Source organism: Argopecten irradians, chromosome 7, assembly GCF_041381155.1.
Source record: "Argopecten irradians isolate NY chromosome 7, Ai_NY, whole genome shotgun sequence".
NCBI classification, from domain to species: Eukaryota; Metazoa; Mollusca; class Bivalvia; order Pectinida; family Pectinidae; genus Argopecten; species Argopecten irradians.
This window is the reverse complement of record NC_091140.1, coordinates 11329136-11351783: the sequence shown is the minus strand read 5'-3', so window position 1 is coordinate 11351783 and position 22648 is coordinate 11329136. Positions and strand designations below refer to the sequence as shown.

Here is a 22648-nt window from a genome sequence, read left to right as displayed (position 1 = left end):
GATCTGTTAGGGATACCACTTAGTGTGGGAGGAGAATCATTGGTTCACCCAGTGGATCTGTTAGGGATACCACTTAGTGTGGGAGGAGAATCATTGGTTCACCTAGTGGATCTGTTAGGGATACCACTTAGTGTGGGAGGAGAATCATTGGTTCACCTAGTGGATCTGTTAGGGATACCACTTAGTGTGGGAGGTGAATCATTGGTTCACCTAGTGGATCTGTTAGGGATACCACTTAGTGTGGGAGGAGAATCATTGGTTCACCTAGTGGATCTGTTAGGGATACCACTTAGTGTGGGAGGAGACTCATTGGTTCACCCAGTGGATCTGTTAGGGATACCACTTAGTGTGGGAGGAGAATCATTGGTTCACCCAGTGGATCTGTTAGGGATACCACTTAGTGTGGGAGGAGAATCATTGGTTCACCCAGTGGATCTGTTAGGGATACCACTTAGTGTGGGAGGTGAATCATTGGTTCACCCAGTGGATCTGTTAGGGATACCACTTAGTGTGGGAGGAGAATCATTGGTTCACCCAGTGGATCTGTTAGGGATACCACTAAGTGTGGGAGGTGAATCATTGGTTCACCTAGTGGATCTGTTAGGGATACCACTTAGTGTGGGAGGAGAATCATTGGTTCACCCAGTGGATCTGTTAGGGATACCACTTAGTGTGGGAGGAGAATCATTGGTTCACCCAGTGGATCTGTTAGGGATACCACTAAGTGTGGGAGGTGAATCATTGGTTCACCTAGTGGATCTGTTAGGGATACCACTTAGTGTGGGAGGAGAATCATTGGTTCACCCAGTGGATCTGTTAGGGATACCACTTAGTGTGGGAGGAGAATCATTGGTTCACCCAGTGGATCTGTTAGGGATACCACTAAGTGTGGGAGGTGAATCATTGGTTCACCTAGTGGATCTGTTAGGGATACCACTTAGTGTGGGAGGAGAATCATTGGTTCACCCAGTGGATCTGTTAGGGATACCACTTAGTGTGGGAGGAGAATCATTGGTTCACCCAGTGGATCTGTTAGGGATACCACTTAGTGTGGGAGGAGAATCATTGGTTCACCTAGTGGATCTTTTAGGGATACCACTTAGTGTGGGAGGAGAATCATTGGTTCACCCAGTGGATCTGTTAGGGATACCACTTAGTGTGGGAGGAGAATCATTGGTTCACCCAGTGGATCTGTTAGGGATACCACTTAGTGTGGGAGGAGAATCATTGGTTCACCCAGTGGATCTGTTAGGGATACCACTTAGTGTGGGAGGAGAATCATTGGTTCACCTAGTGGATCTGTTAGGGATACCACTTAGTGTGGGAGGAGAATCATTGGTTCACCCAGTGGATCTGTTAGGGATACCACTTAGTGTGGGAGGAGAATCATTGGTTCACCTAGTGGATCTGTTAGGGATACCACTTAGTGTGGGAGGAGAATCATTGGTTCACCCAGTGGATCTGTTAGGGATACCACTTAGTGTGGGAGGAGAATCATTGGTTCACCCAGTGGATCTGTTAGGGATACCACTTAGTGTGGGAGGAGAATCATTGGTTCACCCAGTGGATCTGTAGGGATACCACTTAGTGTGGGAGGAGAATCATTGGTTCACCCAGTGGATCTGTTAGGGATACCACTAAGTGTGGGAGGAGAATCATTGGTTCACCCAGTGGATCTGTTAGGGATACCACTTAGTGTGGGAGGAGACTCATTGGTTCACCTAGTGGATCTGTTAGGGATACCACTTAGTGTGGGAGGAGAATCATTGGTTCACCCAGTGGATCTGTTAGGGATACCACTTAGTGTGGGAGGAGAATCATCGGTTCACCTAGTGGATCTGTTAGGGATACCACTTAGTGTGGGAGGAGAATCATCGGTTCACCTAGTGGATCTGTTAGGGATACCACTTAGTGTGGGAGGAGAATCATTGGTTCACCCAGTGGATCTGTTAGGGATACCACTTAGTGTGGGAGGAGAATCATTGGTTCACCTAGTGGATCTGTTAGGGATACCACTTAGTGTGGGAGGAGAATCATTGGTTCACCCAGTGGATCTGTTAGGGATACCACTTAGTGTGGGAGGAGAATCATTGGTTCACCCAGTGGATCTGTTAGGGATACCACTTAGTGTGGGAGGAGAATCATTGGTTCACCTAGTGGATCTGTTAGGGATACCACTTAGTGTGGGAGGAGAATCATTGGTTCACCCAGTGGATCTGTTAGGGATACCACTTAGTGTGGGAGGAGATCATTACCACTTAGTGTGGGAGGAGAATCATTGGTTCACCCAGTGGATCTGTTAGGGATACCACTTAGTGTGGGAGGAGAATCATTGGTTCATCTAATGGATCTGTTAGGGATACCACTTAGTGTGGGAGGAGAATCATTGGTTCACCTAGTGGATCTGTTAGGGATACCACTTAGTGTGGGAGGAGAATCATTGGTTCACCTAGTGGATCTGTTAGGGATACCACTTAGTGTGGGAGGAGAATCATTGGTTCACCTAGTGGATCTGTTAGGGATACCACTAAGTGTGGGAGGTGAATCATTGGTTCACCCAGTGGATCTGTTAGGGATACCACTTAGTGTGGGAGGAGACTCATTGGTTCACCCAGTGGATCTGTTAGGGATACCACTTAGTGTGGGAGGAGACTCATTGGTTCACCCAGTGGATCTGTTAGGGATACCACTTAGTGTGGGAGGAGAATCATTGGTTCACCTAGTGGATCTGTTAGGGATACCACTAAGTGTGGGAGGTGAATCATTGGTTCACCTAGTGGATCTGTTAGGGATACCACTTAGTGTGGGAGGAGACTCATTGGTTCACATACGCCTTAGATTTACTAGACTTCATTTGGTGTTCATATCGTAGCAAATTAAGTGAAGGGAACCACATGCAGAACATAGTTATAGGTTCACATAGAAGACTTCAATGGGATAGGGGCACCAAAGGTTCAAAGTCTCTCACCTTAAGAGACATTTGAACTCTTCTAATTCAAAGGCCAAAACAGTTTATCATGATTTTTCAGGGGTTAATTATAAAGAAGTATTGGTATCACATTTGGAAGACTTCGTTATTTCAGATCAAATAGAAAACACATTGAAAACCAGTCACAGCAACATAATTATAATCATGCACTAATGCATGTGTACAAGGATTATTTTAAGAATATTGTACAGTGAAACTAGCCAAATGACCAATAGGTATACAACATCATATTCAAGTTTAAGGATGATTCTCAACTATTTGCCTGTCATGCAGAATTCTGAAGATTCAAGAATATACATGAATCCTTTAAAGAGCAGACATATATACAATGTACAATGTATACTGAAATTTCCTGACGTCTTTAAAAACAAAACAAAAAATCTCTTAGTTCATTTTAGTTAGATTCTCCTGGAGTGTCTTTAAAGAGAATTCTCCTAAATCAGAGTTACTTCCCTTCATTTATTTTAAGTACTGACAAAAAGAAATAAAGGGAAGTAACTCTGATGGATCAGACAAAGTGAAACGAAGGAAGTAACTTTGATGGAACAGAATGACATGGAAAAGCAGTACCTCAGATTGTAGTAATTTTACAGATAATACACGCAAATCATTACTGTTTATATTTTTTTTACTTCTTGATTTCTTATTTGATACCTTGGTTTAAAAAGAAAGACTTATATTTCAGAATAAAATCAAAACAAGAGAAAATATGACAGTAACAATTAAGATATTTCCTTTCCAACAGTAACCAGGTTTTCTGCATGGTTTTGTACCTGTATATTTTTACACACATACCTGTGTGTACCTGTGAAATAATTACATACTATACAACAATCATAATATACAGCACAAAAATAACCTATGATCTATAACCTATAGGAATACATTTAATAATTTGGCACTTGTTGTAATCATACAAAAATTGTAAAATAAAATCAATATAATTCATGATTTTACTAGTTATACAGATGTTTCCCTGCCAGCTATACAATGCAACTGTAGCTACCAACTATAAATTGTACATAACCAAACATCTCATCTAAACTTTGATTATTAAATGTAGACTTGAACACAGTATAGCCATATGAAATTTTAACACAGAGATGACTGTTGTTGGGTATACTTCTGATTAATACAGAAATGATCTACAAATCCTCTATACCTTGTTTCTGGATAATCAAATTTGACTTATGATCGTTAGAAGACAGCTAGCTATATAAATACATATATCAGGATACTGTACACTGCTATCTGTTACCCAATGTTCACACTCATACATCCTCAATATTCTAGGGGTTACTATTACTGTCATAATATCTACCCATGGACTATGTCATAGCAAAACTGAAGGCTCTGTGTTCAACCTCTGATGATACTGGCCATGGTAATTTGGTCCTTTGATAGACATCAAAAGAATCCAGTATCAGTACACTGTATGACTTTTAAATTGGGGTTGCTGTCTCTGTATTCTTCACAGTACCATGAATAACCTCTGTAGGCATGTTATTGGTCAACTTTTCTCTTCTGAAATGTCTTCAGACAATTTCAGTTTCACTACAACATACATAGTCAAAGTGTGAATATAATGACAGTGGTAGTAACCCCTGGGGATGACACTGATGATGATGGTTAGTATGATTTCACTACTACAAAGGTGTGTGCCCGTCAATCCAGTACGTGTACTCATGTAAGTCCCTTAGTTTCTGGGCCTACCAAGACTTCAGGTATTGCATGCTGAGAGGAACCCATCATCTGATCACACTATGCTACAGTGTATCACAGTACAGTCAACCATGATTCTCTGATGATGAGCAGGACCAGTGATAGAAGTATAATTAAGAAAACTTAACAATAAATAAAAATGATCTTTAGAGGAATTGGAGTAGCTCACATCCGACAGCCATTGGGATCACTGTAAAACAGGAATATTTCACTGTCTTTATTCGTCCTCTTATAAAGATTTCTATTTGAAGTCCAAACTTTTTAATCTATTTGCCTAGTCTTCAATTCTCATTTCAGAAGTTTGGCAAAAGCAGTGGATAAGTATGTATCGAGATTACAATACTTGATAATTTTCTGTTTTAATTTCTGATTCAGAAAACAATATTTTAATCAAATCATCTAAAATTGACATGGCAAAAGCTAAAGAAATTTATACATCCCTGAAAACACCACTGGCATATAATGAAACAAAAAGGAGAAAATAAATTAAAACTCTAAATTAATTCTAAGGAACATTGAATGCCCAGGTAAAAGGCTTATAATAACCACATGAACAAAGGATAAAATAAAGAATAATACTAAGAGGTAAAATAGCACTACACGTATATGTACTTTATACAGAAATGACAAAATCATTCTCTGTCTTTACATAGCACTTTACACCAGTTAACAAAATAAGTATGATTAAGTGGAGAGAAAATATAAACAAAACAATACTGATTTACAAACTTAAGAAATGAATAGAACTAACTGTAACACCACATTTAGAGGACAAGAAGCTCTGTATAAGTGACATTGAGTTTAAGACCGTGTAAAAATGATTAACCTTGAGGTACCTGGTAACCAAAGTTAAATGTGTTGTCAATTTGTCCTACACATGAAAGCTTGACAAATAATTACAGTACTATTGTCACTGGTTTAATCAATAATGAACTTTCTTATTCCATTAGATTATATTTTCTGAGGCAAGTATGCTTAAGTTGATTTCTCACAATGATATTAACTGATGGTTAATGAAGGTATACAGAAAACTTCCTAAACCATTGATAGTAAGTCACCTTCTTGGCTACCACTTGATAAAATAATTTAGTCAAATATATATATCTATAAAGGTCATCTGTCTACAATAGTCATTTATAGACAGGTGAACTATATTCAGAAGTAAATTATACAAATATAGTAAATCCCACCAAAAGGGGTCTGTGTTTCCTTTATAGACAGGTATGACTTCAATTAAACACCATACAAGCCACCATCATTAGTTCAGAATATATTGATACAATATATTACCTGTCATAAGTTCTGCAGCCCCAGAATCTGTTCCTGATAAAAATCACATGTTAAGTAATTTTGTTTAAAATCTTAATAAATCGCAAGTCAACACATACATATTTCAGTACAATAATCCATACCAGCGTCTGTGGATGGTAATATTTCCTGAGTTTACTATAACTCAAAATCCTAGGGCAAGAAAAACAATCTCGCCTGATTGCAGCAATAATTTGTTGTTTTGTATGATTACACATAAACACATGTGAGGTATCCTGTTGACATCAAATAAGTCAAGATCAACACAATAGTATCAGGTAGAACATCAATTTGTAGATATATACCGGTACCTTGTAATACGACTGGTACATTTACAAATGACTTTCTGCTGCTACACTATACATGTGCTGCCACTACATTAAAACATCGTAAATGCTTTCATTAAGGTCAATTTCAAATAAAAATATGTTTTGTATGAGATTTACTTTTAAATGTTAATCTACAAATAACTTTCTGTTGTATTTAACATGTAACTGTTGGAAATGCTTTCAGTAATTAACCTGGACTAGACCTCACACTTTTGTAGTTATAGTAAATAACATGACTTAGTCCTACCTACTTAATACTACCTTATTAAGACTCATCCCGTCTTTCATTTTTACAGAGTTATCTTCCCTTGTGTGTATTATTAATTATAAAGTCATTATTTCCTGAGTCGAACTTGCATTGTTTCTCAATTTCTCAAACAATTTATTAAAATTAAGTTACATCACAATCACTTCTTACCCACAAGGGCAGATAACTCTGTAATATACAGACATTATCGGTACATGTGTATTTCACTGACCGAATGTTTATAATGTAGAGATGAGCAGGATTGTTTAAAGTGATTGCATTTTTGACTATCATCACACGTAAAGAAATCCCTGCAGAACTGACATAATAAGGTCATGAATAATAACACTGATCTCCTGTCTAGTGTTGCTTATCAACATCAACATCTTCAGCAACCTTCTGCTTGTACGTATAATTATTGGTCACACACATATAATACTGATTCCCTGAGGAAAGACCATTGTTACAAAAGGCTTTTGAATGTCCATGGTTCAGTACACAGTACTAGAACAACTATAACAATCATTAGATATATCTACAAATCATTATGTATGGAATATTTTGGTGTGCACAATTACCTTCCTGTCAGCAGATATCATATATAGTAAACAAACTGATTTCCTCAAGTAATTACGTTTAGCAAGATTAAAGATTAATTTGAGAACAATTCAAATATGGTAACATATATCATGACTGATTTGTTTCAGTTACACAAAATACTGTAGAGCTTTTAAACTGAAATCATGATAGTTAATTGCCCTAAAAATTATCAGGTGGGAATATACAGAATTATGTTGGAGCAGAAAGAAGTTGGTGTACAGTAAGGTAATTCATTTAGATACACAGTTATAATAGGAAACCACCAGTCAACAACCTCAACTGATCAACAGGTTATACATGATCTTCAAATATAAATTAAAACATCATCAGGCCACTTTAAACCCATCTTCAAAGATTCATGGCCATTTTGTAACCACAAAACTGTAAAAATGTTAAAATCAGAACAGCTGGTTAAAATATAAAAAGTCTCATCCCCAGTGTGCTGCATTAGATATGTATTAACAATAATAGTATATTATCACAAAGTCACGGTCCAGTTCATGCATATACCGGTATAACCATTCAGTGTTTGCCAACATCACCATCAGTAAACATGTCATCAACTGTGGTATTTCTGTCTGCTTCTATCAAAGGCATCTGTTATGGCTTGTCTGTAAGGAAAGGAAATACTTCACAAAATGTAACGGGGAGTATACTATAAAGGAAGATTGCTACAACAGATAATAAACAGGATGTTCCTTTTTAGATGTGGTTATATATCTAAACTGTACAGTACTTATAGTAGAAAAGTGAAGAATATGTCCTGGTTTAATGACATGTTTATCATTTTTTTTATCTTTGATAATTTTACCACATTAACATTTTAAAGAACTTGATATATTTCTAAGAAATTAAATCTATGCATAGTAATCCCATGTCAGTATTGTAGTTAGACAAAATCAACACGTGTCTATAATAAAAGTACACAGTTTCATCGCTGATTGATATATAAAATAAGTATCCTTTATTATTGGTCAAGGAAGTAATATCAACAGTTATTTTCCATATAACACTTGATCCTTATAGACATATGTCTGTAGGATACGAATTACTTAAAGTAGTAAATATAGGGCAAAGAAGTAAATCTAACAGTGTGGACAAAAGATTGTCGAATTTTCGAGACGATCTGCCCCTTTGTCAAGACACAAGAAGAACAAATAAAATTACATGTTAAGGATGGTCACGAGATCGACTAGGAAATTTGACAATCATTTGTCCACACTGTTAGAATTACTTCTTTGCCCGATATCTTTTATATTATTTATATATACAAATTTAGCATTACAATTAACTTGTGGTTACACAATAAATTTATGGACTGGTATTTATATTATTTTTGTGGGGATCTGATTACTTACATGAAAACTCCTTTATGTCGGATATAGGCCTCCACATGTCCTCCGTCTACATAACGGATCTCTGCGCCTGGCCAGATCTTATCCAAACCGAGCACTTCGTCACGTGGAATGTAACCATCGTGTTTTGCTGTTACAATAATAATCAAGTTCTGGTCCACTGGTTTTGAATAATGTCCAAGATGTGTGCACTCATCCATAACACCGATCAAGAAGGCTAGTGAAGCTTCGTCCCTTTTGCCAATTTCCATCCATTTTTCACTTATAGACTGATACAGAGGCTCAAGGTTAATGTCCGGAGCTTTGATGGAGGACATGGCTGGTAGAATAGCCCTCTTCCATAGACCTAGTTCCTCCCCACTCTTCATACCAAGTCCTTCATCACTCCCCATCTGTAGCCCCTCCCCATTCCCCACACGCAGCCCCTCCCCAGACCCAATATTTAGTCCCTTACCACTTTTAATGCCTAGCTCGTCCCCACTTAGTACTGGCTCCTCAATAGACTTAAGGTTTTCTTGTTGTGGAGGAGAATAATTGTTTATCACATAATTTGCTGCCATTTCATATCCTTTTTTCAGGTCCTCAGGGTTTTCTATGTCGTACACAGCTCTGCGACCTTCGGAGTAAGCTGACATATCCCACTACAACAAGATGGTCAAAGATCAGTATACAAGTTACCTAGTACCCCAATCTTCAAAACCTGAAACACTGCGGCGGTTTAATGTATGTGACAAAGACAAATTAACTCAAGTTTATTGACCATTCCTCAACTTAAAATTCTCCATAGGAAAGCATTAAAGGGACAATTCAGTCTAAGAGAACATTAGAATTTGTATATATATATCAGATAAAACAAGTTCTAATGGAAATTAGATCAGTCAGTTTTACTGTGATATGCCTGAAACGCCTATGGTGGCGACATGTGTGTGAAATATTCAAACTTGCTCGCTGTCCGCCATTACACACTGTGGTCGAACTTCTTGTATGCCGAACCCTGTCCCTTGCTCGTAAAGTAATGCAACTTTTGGCGTGAACTGCTCAAATCGCTCTGACAGTAGTGTGTTTACCTTATTAGGTGAATTGTCTTGCCTAAAAATCATTTTATCACCTTCTCAGTGGTTATGTAGTTCATTTGTTTAACGTGCGTGACTTTGGCTCGGGTATGGGTAGAGTTAATATTGTACCTGCTTAATCGTATTGATCAACGATTTGATATTTCAACGATATTAATTAAAATACTTAACAATGTCGTGGAATTTGTCACTGTTTTACGTTATATGTTTCATAAGAAATGTAGAACAATACATTTATGCTATATTTTGCTTATTGGTTATGTAAAATAATTTGCCTGAGTGAATTGTCTCTTTAAGCAAATTAAGGAAAAAATCTAAAGATCAGGAACCATCCTACAGAAAAATTTTAATTTCTCAAAAAGTGTCTTTTAAGTTAAGGAATGTTGATGAGCCATGCCCAGTATAAACACTGAGAAAAGCTCAGTTTGTCAGATATTACAGTAATCAATGACCTAGAATGCATGGATATAAAGGTGCTTAGAAAAGACTTCCATCAAGCAAAGGAAATTAATGTTAATAATTATTATTAGGAAAGTCTTGTGAATTGCAATGATCTTATATACCTCAAAGGTTAGTGGTGCTTTTCTGGATAGCATCATTTTCTCAGCATACAGAAAATTTGATTGTTGACTGTGACCATCAATCATAAAATAAATGTTCCTAGGTGGGACTGTGGCCATGCACTTTGGTATTATATTTACAGTTTGCACTGACATGGAATCAATAACCATGCTTTCTAGTATTATCATTATCAGTGTATAATGATATAACAACATGTGCAGCGATTCTATTGTTACGGGAATTGTCGCTGGTGTAGCAACGGGAGGTCATGACCCCACTTTTGGTGGGAACATATATGAATGACTTGATTCCAATCAGCTGTTCAATCAATTCGTTGACGATGATGTATAATGATAATGGAGCACATGTAAATTATGTAACCCTTCGCCGGGGTTACATAATTTACACAGGCTCCATTATCATTATAACCTCACAAACTCAACAAAATAAAAGTCTATTCTTTAAATGTTGGGCCATCTTAAACGCTGGACCACTGTGGCCCCACCCACGATGGATCTGATGTTTGTCTTATATCAACCATACAGTACCTGATCCTGTGATAGGAGATCTACCATTTCCTTATATTCTGATCCATCTTTGTATTGAGATTCCAGCTTTTTCCAATTAATACCATTCCTCAGTACTCCCTGTATTGTATAAAGCAGGCATGTATATCAGGTACTGGAGAAGATTCGCTGAAGAAGTCATTTTATTTCTATAATATGTTCGACGTACATTCACCATGACATACAGAATTTATATTTTTTAATGTTTTTACAATAACATGAAATGTCTGTGTGGTCATACTTATGTTGTTTGGAGTTGCCAACTTTCTTATAAATATTGAGTATTTACTAAATGTATGTAGATATATTTGTGCTTAGTCCTTAAAACAAAGAATACACATTATAATTTTACATTCATGGTTCAAGTGAAAACAAAAATGGTTTCTACAAAGTTTTTAACTCTGTTGGTATATATTTTGATATCAAAAGGGATGTAGTTATGTTATAGATACCAGTTGTTACCTTGGTGTAGACAGAAGACGCTGTAGTCCAGGACAAACAGGGAACTAACACCAGGGGCTTGTGCCAGTTGGTGGCTGCTAAACATGCCATCTGAAGTCAATTTAAAACATTTCTTGTCATTTTTCATTTTGGGAATGATTAACAAATTTAACAATGATGATGCCATGAGATATTTTGAAGTATTCAACCACATTAAAAGCCACCAAAGTTTCCATAATATTGATATCACTTAATTCTCTCCATGATAAAAGTAATAAGACACCAATATTTTTGGTTTATTAAGATGAATTCACTAAGAGATTTAACATATCACTTAATAATTTAGTTCAAGCATACATACATATGCAGTCTTTTACACTTGACTTTGGTTTGTTTAGTTTTACGTCCTATTAACAGCCAGGGTCATGTAAGGACGTGCCAGGTTTGTTGGTGGAGGAAAGCCGGAGTACCCGGAGAAAAACCACCGGCCAGCGGTCAGTACCTGGCAACTGCCCCACATGGGATTCGAACCCGCATCCCAGAGGTGGAGGGCTTGTGGTAATATGTCGGGACATCTTAACCACTCGGCCACCGCGGCCCCTTACACTTGACCAAACATGTTAGGAAATTCACAACTACATGTAAAACTTGTTATTTCTACAAACGATAGAAAAGTTGCTTTCACAAATACCTTTCTCGACTACTGCAGTGGCAATTCATGTAACACCGTTTTATTATCGATAAACAAAAGTAATTCCCCTATTTGAGTCAACTACTTACATGACCTCCTAATGAGATACCAGTGATCCCCAGAGGTCCATATCCCTGACTTTCACACCAGCGTAACAGGACAAGAGATTCCAGGGTAAGACCAGCCCCCATCACAAACAGATCGTTCACATGCAGCAGGAATGAACGTCTGCAAAATAAAATTGTATCAAATAGAAATGAAGATTTAATTTGTACATTTCAAGACAAAAACAAAAATTTTCAAAAGAAATGAGCACAAAAGTTTAGGAAACAGTTTTTTGACAACTTACGTTTGCGTCTTTGGTTTTCTGGAACCATCTGTGTCTTGGCTAAGGAATCATATGAAAGGCATTTTATTGTAATCATGATACTTTAATTTTAAAGCTTTGAGAAAGCTCCTACAAATGCACAAAAAGCAAAATAGAAATAGTGAATTGTGGCTTGCTAGATATCTACCAACAAAGGATACAAAAAGGGTTCTCCACCAGCAGTGAGGCGATCCCTTTCTTTAACAGTGGCACCGCCATCCTCTCCTCTCGGTTCCTGAAGCCCTGGAAACAGAACAGAGATGACATTACATGATATATTCAGCATTTGGTTATGAAATCAATTTGACAATTTTTCTAGGACCTGTATGGCTTTATAGTGATAATCAAGCGGATGATGGATGAATTGTTGAGGATAAAATATGCACAATATCAATGCATGTTTTCCCAATTCAGCGATAAATCATCCAATTCTCTTAATCTTTTTATCACACTGATAATACTTCAGTACCAGGAACAGTAAATAAACTTATTTTTGCATGAAATTAAATTTGATGTTTTTTGCTGGTGATTAGAATTTGTGTATATTAAAACTTGCATGGAAAAAGTTAAAGAGGATGTGGTCTTCAAGGTTTCAATTATTAGGCTCAAGATCTTATTAACAGCTAATTAACTTTTAAGTCGCTCCGATTTGTCTATTCCGACCTCAAAATCAGTCTGGTATTTAGAATTGGGAGGAATTGGTTTGTGACATTTGAATTACTATAAATAAAGAGGAATTAATTCCATACATCACATCTATGCTCGGTTTTAAGAGGGGATGGTTTGAGAAGTTACATTGTATAACATATCAATCTACAACTATCATCCAGGAAGCCAGCTTATACTGGGTTTTTTTTTATTATTTCATAAAAGCATCCAAAACACATACTCATAAGTTCTCTACATGCAGAGTACTACTGAAAACTACTTACATGGTCCCCAGTACCGGCCAGTTGTAAACATACAGGTTTGTAATTTTCACTCTGCCAGTCTTTTGGAAGAATTAACTTGAATCTGAAGAAAATTAAACATGTGTTTATCAAGATATGATTTCAAATCAAATCAATATCTGTTACGTACTCGGTATATTGAAATCCTACGAAAATTGAAAAAACTTATTTGAAATAACAGGATATATATGCAACTAGGGCATAGGGGCTATATGGATTTATGTGAACAGGGTTTTCTTAATTATATTTCAAATTCACAAAGTGTGTTTCAACAGATCTTCAAATTCACAGTGTGTTTCAACAGATATAACTCATGTCAGTTGCCAAACACACAGTTCAGATTCTGGTTTTAACCTTTAGTTTACTATTCATGGCCTTATTACAATAAAATAGGTTACGTTTTAGTTTCTGGTTTAGCTTTGTGTGGAGATTTATGTTGTAGAGGTATTGCTGTGTATATGGTTTAATCTAGGGGAGATAACTACACTCTAGATATATACAGTCAAACCTAGATGTTTTGAAGTTCAAGGGACCGACAGAAAAACTTTGATATATCGAGACTTCGAATTATTCATAGTTGGAATTAAAAAAATATTTTTTTTAATACCATGAGCAACTGTTACAGTTGTGTACATGTCATCTCCATTCCAGAAACTTAATAATCATCTTATCTTGCATATAAATTTTTTTTTTTTTAAAAAGTATAAAATCAATCACCTGCATTGTTATCGTTTACAATAAATATATTTGGTGAATACCTGTCAGTGATCTGTACAAGTAATTTTGTTTGGTTTGATTCATCGATTGTCAATTACCTAAAATTCTTAAGAAATAGTCTGTGAAAAAAAGTTTGATACATCGAAAACTTTGATTCATAAAACTTTGATACATCGAAAACTTTGATTCATAAAACTTTGATTCATTCATTGGTTTGTTAGTAATGTTATATTGTGAAGAAATTCGGGACCAAGCAAAAAGTTTGATACAGCGAGAAATTTGATTCCCCGATGTTCAAATCATCGCGGTTTGACTGTATGTACGATTTATTTCCCTTTACTGTAATGTCCAGTGTTGAAGAATAGTTTTGACAGTTTTAGAAACTGTTTGTGTCATCTATGAAGATTAAAAATGTTTTCTCTGAAGTACACATCAGGATTATTCAGTTGTAATAACCAGCTGAAATTGAACAGATCTTGCATCATGTGTAACTCTCATTCCATCACCTACATTTTCTCTCTTTAGTGGACTTCACCCTTTTATAATGACTTACTTGGCCGTTCTGGCTTTCTCTGGCATTACTCCCGGTAGGTGTCTCTCAAACGGTGAGGTAAAATGGCCTTCGATGGTTCTCATGTTTTTCTTCTCCACTGTTTCTTCCTTAAGATAGATACATGTAATATATTAAATTCTTAACAAGGCTTTTGTTTGAGAATGTTGTATATTCCTTTCAATTATTTTAAATATTTAAGTCATGTCATCTAGTATAAGAAGAGGTTTCAAGCTTACCATGTCAGCAGGTTTAATTTCAAAAGTATTATCAAAGTTTATAATATGGTACACAATAGCAACAAGCAATTGCTCATTCACAAGCATGCTTATGAAAACTTCATAAGTTATTTTCCTGATAGAGAATGCCTTCCTACATTACTGGGGTTCGTTGTGATATATGTAACTTGTTTATTGTGTAATACATGTACTTGAAAAAAAAAAGTTTTCTTACTTGCCTTGCTTGCTTTTGATAGTTAACAAAAGTTTCTGTACATTGTATCAAAACCATCAGATCAATGTTCAGGATGAAATCTAAATACATACGATGGATTTACATGTAATGTTGAATATTGACCTACCTTGTCAATGATAACACGATGGATTTACATGTAATGTTGAACATTGACCTACCTTGTCAATGATAATACGATGGATTTACATGTAATGTTGAACATTGACCTACCTTGTCAATGATAACACGATGGATTTACATGTAATGTTGAACATTGACCTACCTTGTCAATGATAACACGATGGATTTACATGTAATGTTGAACATTGACCTACCTTGTCAATGATAACACGATGGATTTACATGTAATGTTGAACATTGACCTACCTTGTCAATGATAACACGATGGATTTACATGTAATGTTGAACATTGACCTACCTTGTCAATGATAATACGATGGATTTACATGTAATGTTGAACATTGACCTACCTTGTCAATGATAACACGATGGATTTACATGTAATGTTGAACATAGACCTACCTTGTCAATGATAATACGATGGATTTACATGTAATGTTGAACATTGACCTACCTTGTCAATGATAACACGATGGATTTACATGTAATGTTGAACATTGACCTACCTTGTCAATGATAATACGATGGATTTACATGTAATGTTGAACATTGACCTACCTTGTCAATGATAACCTTGTCCAGTGACATATTGACCATATATCTACAGGTGTCTCGGTTGGAAATCTTCTTACGAAAGTCAAAGATCCTGAGAACACAAGAATCACAGAATGTCATGTACAAATGTACATAAAATACATATACACACAATGATAAACATTTCATGAATATTGTCCCAACTCAAAGTTCTTGTAAGATCAAAACTATTATACAATCACTGTTGGTATATATCTTTCCTTTTGATTTACATTTAAGTGGTATTTAGCAATATACTGGGATCAAATAAAACAGTTTATTACATAATTTGTTTACACCAATCTATATATGAGGAAATATAATATTTCCAACTATTATCCCGACCGTTCAATAAAACTTTGTTATATTGCACAGTTCGAAGTTATATTGCACGCTACCATGGAAACGTTATATTGCACGGTTCGAGATGTTATATTGCACGGCTTTTGGAACACCTCGCCGTTGTTGTCTAGCTTCATAAAAAACCTCCGAGGAATCGCGCGTATCACTGAGTTACGTTAATGACGTCACAAAGGTTCACGCTAAATTTCGCGCTAGTTTTATAGATGTCGGATCAAGCACGCCATTGACGTTGCTCGCTGTGCTTGACAGTTGGTTTTATCAAGTAGAGGACGAACACGACGAATGTATTGGATTAAAAGGCTGCATAAAGTTCTAATAATTTAAAAGAATGCAATACGACATGAAAAGTGGAGTTACGCCATGGAGTACGTGGACTCAGACGCCAATCTTCAATATGATTAGAAGGTTTCCCATACGATGCGGTGATGAAGATTTTGATCTGTGATTCTGAAATTCATTAAAAATCAACTAAAAAACTGGTGATTAATTGATTATGTAATAAAACAAATATTTCATGGGTTACTCAGTGCTCTAGTTCATAATATTTACCCCTCGGTGATGGTAATCAACAAATGTTATATTGCACTCGGCCTTTGGCCTCGTGCAATATAACATTTGTTGATTACCATCACCTCGGGTTAAATATTATGAACTAGAGCACAGTAACCCATGAAATATTTGTATAATAGTGCATGTATCTGAAAATCAAATAAGCCTGATCTATATTTATGACCACTAAACAACATCTAATGTCTCTTCTTCAAAATAATTATAACCTATAGCAGGGCCACAGGGCTTAATTAGGGTTAGTTCAACACTTAATTATGGTTAGTTCAACACTTAATTATGGTTAGTTCAACACTTAATTATGGTTAGTTCAACACTTAGTTATGGTTAGTTCAACACTTAATTATAGTTAGTTCAACACTTAATTATAGTTAGTTCAACACTTAATTATGGTTAGTTCAACACTTAATTATGGTTAGTTCAACACTTAATTATGGTTAGTTCAACACTTAGTTATGGTTAGTTCAACACTTAATTATGGTTAGTTCAACACTTAGTTATGGTTAGTTCAACACTTAAATATGGTTAGTTCAACACTTAATTATGGTTAGTTCAACACTTAATTATAGTTAGTTCAACACTTAATTATGGTTAGTTCAACACTTAATTATGGTTAGTTCAACACTTAATTATGGTTAGTTCAACACTTAATTATGGTTAGTTCAACACTTAGTTATGGTTAGTTCAACACTTCAATATGGTTAGTTCAACTTAATTATGGTTAGTTCAACACTTAATTATGGTTAGTTCAACACTTAATTATGGTTAGTTCAACACTTAATTATGGTTAGTTCAACACTTAATTATGGTTAGTTCAACACTTAATTATGGTTAGTTCAACACTTAATTATGGTTAGTTCAACACTTAATTATGGTTAGTTCAACACTTAATTATGGTTAGTTCAACACTTAATTATGGTTAGTTCAACACTTAATTATGGTTAGTTCAACACTTAATTATGGTTAGTTCAGGTTAGTTCAACACTTAATTATGGTTAGTTCAACACTTATTATGGTTAGTTCAACACTTAATGGTTAGTTCAACACTTAATTATGGTTAGTTCAACACTTAATTATGGTTAGTTCAACACTTAATTATGGTTAGTTCAACACTTAATTATGGTTAGTTCAACACTTAATTATGGTTAGTTCAACACTTAATTATGGTTAGTTCAACACTTAATTATGGTTAGTTCAACACTTAAGATTGTTCAACACTTAAGATTAGAACTTATATGCATGGGATTCAGAAGAAATCAGAGACTTGTGCAGTACTACATGTACATGTGCATAGAGGCATGTATATATTCATAACTGTATTTACATTTAAATATCAGATTTAGGAGATAAAGACTGCAGATATATACATAATAAACAGAAAGATATTGGAAGATAAGGACTACCGATATGTACATTATACACAGACAGATAATGGGAGATAAGGACTACCGATATGTACATTATACACAGACAGATAATGGGAGATAAGGACTACCGATATGTACATTATACACAGAAAGATATTAGGAGATAAGGACTACCGGTATGTTATGTACATTATACACAGACAGATAATGGGAGATAAGGACTACCGATATGTACATTATACACAGACAGATAATGGGAGATAAGGACTACCGATATGTACATTATACACAGAAAGATATTAGGAGATAAGGACTACCGGTATGTACATTATACACAGAAAGATAATGGGAGATAAGGACTACCGGTATGTACATTATACACAGAAAGATATTAGGAGATAAGGACTTCCGGTATGTACATTATACACAGACAGATAATGGGAGATAAGGACTACCGATATGTACATTATACACAGACAGATAATGGGAGATAAGGACTACCGATATGTACATTATACACAGAAAGATATTAGGAGATAAGGACTACCGGTATGTACATTATACACAGAAAGATAATGGGAGATAAGGACTACCGGTATGTACATTATACACAGACAGATAATGGGAGATAAGGACTACCGGTATGTACATTATACACAGACAGATAATGGGAGATAAGGACTACCGATATGTACATTATACACAGACAGATAATGGGAGATAAGGACTACCGGTATGTACATTATACACAGACAGATAATGGGAGATAAGGACTACCGGTATGTACATTATACACAGAAAGACAATGGGAGATAAGGACTACCGGTATGTACATTATACACAGACAGATAATGGGAGATAAGGACTACCGATATGTACATTATACACAGAAAGATAATGGGAGATAAGGACTACCGGTATGTACATTATACACAGACAGATAATGGGAGATAAGGACTACCGGTATGTACATTATACACAGACAGATAATGGGAGATAAGGACTACCGATATGTACATTATACACAGACAGATAATGGGAGATAAGGAATATACCGGTATATACATTATACACAGACAGATATTAGGAGACAAGGACTACCAGTGTATACATTATACACAGACAGATAATGTCTACCGGTATGTACATTATACACAGAAAGATATTGGGAGATAAGGACTACCGGTATGTACATTATACACAGAAAGATATTGGGAGATAAGGACTACCAATATATATACATTATACACAGACAGATATTGAGAGATAAGGACTACCGGTATGTACATTATACACAGACAGATATTAGGAGATAAGGACTACCAGTATATACATTATACACAGACAGATAATGGGAGATAAGGACTACCGGTATGTACATTATACACAGACAGATAATGGGAGATAAGGACTACCGGTATGTACATTATACACAGAAAGATAATGGGAGATAAGGACTACCGGTATGTACATTATACACAGAAAGATATTGAGAGATAAGGACTACTGGTATGTACATTATACACAGAAAGATATTGGGAGATAAGGACTACCAATATATATAAATTATACACAGACAGATATTGAGAGATAAGGACTACCGGTATGTACATTATACACAGACAGATATTGGGAGATAAGGAATATACCGATATATACATTATACACAGACAGATATTAGGAGATAAGGACTACCAGTATATACATTATACACAGACAGATAATGGGAGATAAGGACTACCGATATGTACATTATACACAGAAAGATAATGGGAGATAAGGACTACCGGTATGTACATTATACACAGAAAGATATTGGGAGATAAGGACTACCAATATATATAAATTATACACAGACAGATATTGAGAGATAAGGACTACCGGTATGTACATTATACACAGACAGATAATGGGAGATAAGGACTACCGATATGTACATTATACACAGAAAGATAATGGGAGATAAGGTATGTACATTATACACAGACAGATAATGGGAGATAAGGACTACCGATATGTACATTATACACAGAAAGATAATGGGAGATAAGGACTACCGATATGTACATTATACACAGAAAGATAATGGGAGATAAGGACTACCAGTATGTACATTATACACTGACAGATAATGGGAGATAAGGACTACCGGTATATACATTATACACAGAAAGATAATGGGAGATAAGGACTACCGATATGTACATTATACACAGAAAGATAATGGGAGATAAGGACTACTGATGGGAGATAAGGACTACCGGTATGTACATTATACACAGACAGATAATGGGAGATAAGGACTACCGGTATGTACATTATACACAGACAGATAATGGGAGATAAGGACTACCGGTATGTACATTATACACAGACAGATAATGGGAGATAAGGACTACACAGAAAGATAATGGGAGATAAGGACTACCGGTATGTACATTATACACAGACAGATAATGGGAGATAAGGACTACCGGTATATACATTATACACAGACAGATAATGGGAGATAAGGACTACCAGTATGTACATTATACACAGAAAGATAATGGGAGATAAGGACTACCGGTATGTACATTATACACAGAAAGATATTGGGAGATAAGGACTACCAGTATATACATTATACACAGACAGATAATGGGAGATACGGACTATACCGGTATATACATTAAAATACACAGACAGATATTGGGAGATAAGGACTATACCGGTATATACATTATACACAGACAGATATTTGGAGATAAAGACTACCGTTATACATACTTTTTAAGATTCTCTGGTGTTCCCCATCCATTTTTGAAGAATTTGTAGACAATGACACTGCGGAAAGCAGCGTCCACTTTACTGATTTGACTCATGGTCAGCGTTTCTGTTTTGGTGCACCAGATTTAAGGACTTTAGTGTGAGTCCTTAAAGCCAATCAATGTATTACAATAAAAAATGAGTTTCTGACACTTTGGCCTCGTGTTTATCCAAATTCACTTTTGGAGTGAAACTGCAAAAGATGAAAATATCATATTAATGATTTCAACAATTACACGATAATGTCACCATCACTCATTTAGAATAATTGTGCTCTTTTCTGTAACATGGTTTACTTGATAATTCAGAATTAACTCTAAATTGTAACCTGTCAAAATCATTCAGAGGGGGAAATATTAATGTAGTGGCCAGACCAGGGTCTGAACCTGCATGGGACCTCCAAACACCAGCTGGATGCTCTACTCACTACTGACTGAGCCACCAGCTGGTCACCGACGATCGTTTGTCAAATTCCAACAAATTCTTCCCTCTTTTATCATGTCTTCGACCACGAAGCCACAACTCACAAGTTTGCATAACTCCTGCTAGGTGAACGCATACTCCCATAGGCATCCTCAATACTTCTGGGGTTATTATTACAGCCGTTATATCCACCCTTGGACAATCTCAAAGTAAAACTGAAGGCAGTTCAGGGAAAAAATCTGATCAATCGCAGGCCTCCAAAGACTTCCTTTGAAAAGTACAGAGAGAATGACACCCAACATAAAAGCTACACACTGTGCAGTGTTATTTAATTAGAGTGTACCATTATACAATTCTGAAATAGTCCAGGGTGGATATAATAATGTCAGTGATAGTAACACCTAGAGAATGTAGGATAGAAATAGGGATGGCAACGTTAACTTGGCTAGTTTATGATCACCGATTTTGTAAAATGTACAGGAGAGGAGAAAATGTAGTCTATAGACTATATAGTTGCTCCATCGATTGAGCACCTGTGTTTTTTTTTTTTTTTAAATAATTTCAAACTACAAAACCTCAATTTGGATAAGTGGAGTTTCTCTGCATATACTTGGTATGAACAAAGACTATTTCTGGCTTTCAATTCATTATATGTAGGTCAGTATTATGTACATTTTTTATTTTATGATTTTTTTTTATATTGAATATAAACAAACACAACATAACTAGGACATAGTTGTTAATATTTACCTAGGATTTATAACCGCCATCTAGCCCTACCGTCCTTGTACTTTTTTACATACGTTTAAGTACAATATGCTTATTTTTATAAATTTAGAATTAATTCTTTAGGCTTATTGTATTTTTATCAACTTTCTTCAGAATTAATTACAAATAGTAGGCCTAATACGCATATAATTTAGCCATAAAATGTTACATTGTTTGAGCTTTGTTTTCAAAATACAAAGTATATCGGTCATTGAAAAAAGGTCACTTCGTCCCACTTACACAGGTAGGGTCAAGACATCCAAAACAAATCATAACGGTCATTTCAGTACTTTTAATAGACATATTGAGTAAATGATTTGAAGAACTCTTATAAAATGTTACGAATGTCATCTTACATTACTCTAGGTTGAATCATTTATTTTGTAGGCCTAGTTTACATCTAGCCTAATTTCAAACTACAAAACATTCATCTCGTTGATTTGGATAAAATAGGCTATCTTACCTTTCAAATGTCAACACGACCCAGTCGAATATGGGTCACCGAGTTAGTCTAAATTTCGTCTACACCTTATGGAACTTCTGACCGTTTACACATACAGACTTCGTGCAATAACTCGAAATAACAACTGAGGTATAAAGACCACCTTTAGTTCAGTTTTCCACACACGTGAATCAGTCCACTTCGAATAAGATCATCCGATGTTGAATCGTCAGTCGTGCTCCCGTTCGATAACGTCACCTGACCCAGTCGCAGTCTC

The 22648-nt window shown here is 35.7% G+C and overlaps 1 protein-coding gene across 2 annotated transcripts; it reads right to left on the bottom strand.

The window, feature by feature from the left end:
- Positions 1-3111: 3111 nt before the first annotated feature.
- LOC138327555 (protein ABHD18-like) lies at positions 3112-22648 on the bottom strand. 2 transcript variants are annotated; one of them, XM_069273731.1, is made up of 12 exons: positions 22393-22648; positions 20700-20931; positions 15619-15706; positions 14470-14576; positions 13182-13263; positions 12411-12492; positions 12232-12259; positions 11972-12110; positions 11213-11302; positions 10733-10831; positions 8554-9191; positions 3112-7806 (listed from the first exon to the last, which is right to left on the bottom strand). In XM_069273731.1, exons 2-12 carry the CDS (start codon positions 20792-20794, stop codon positions 7755-7757), a joined length of 1500 nt encoding a protein of 499 aa, XP_069129832.1. In that variant the 5' UTR covers positions 20795-20931; positions 22393-22648; the 3' UTR covers positions 3112-7754. The 2 variants fall into 2 exon arrangements, with proteins under 2 accessions (XP_069129832.1, XP_069129833.1); XM_069273732.1 differs by having other exon boundaries at positions 22535-22638.

Coding starts and splice junctions, on each gene's coding strand:
- LOC138327555 (XM_069273731.1), bottom strand. CDS start 20,794: ATGAGTCAAATCAGTAAAGTGGACGCTGCTTTCCGCAGTGTCATTGTC. Junction 14,577..15,618: donor ACAAGGTTATCATTGACAAG/GTAGGTCAATGT, acceptor ATCTATCTTAAG/GAAGAAACAGTGGAGAAGAA. Junction 12,111..12,231: donor AGAAAACCAAAGACGCAAAC/GTAAGTTGTCAA, acceptor TTTATTTTGCAG/ACGTTCATTCCTGCTGCATG.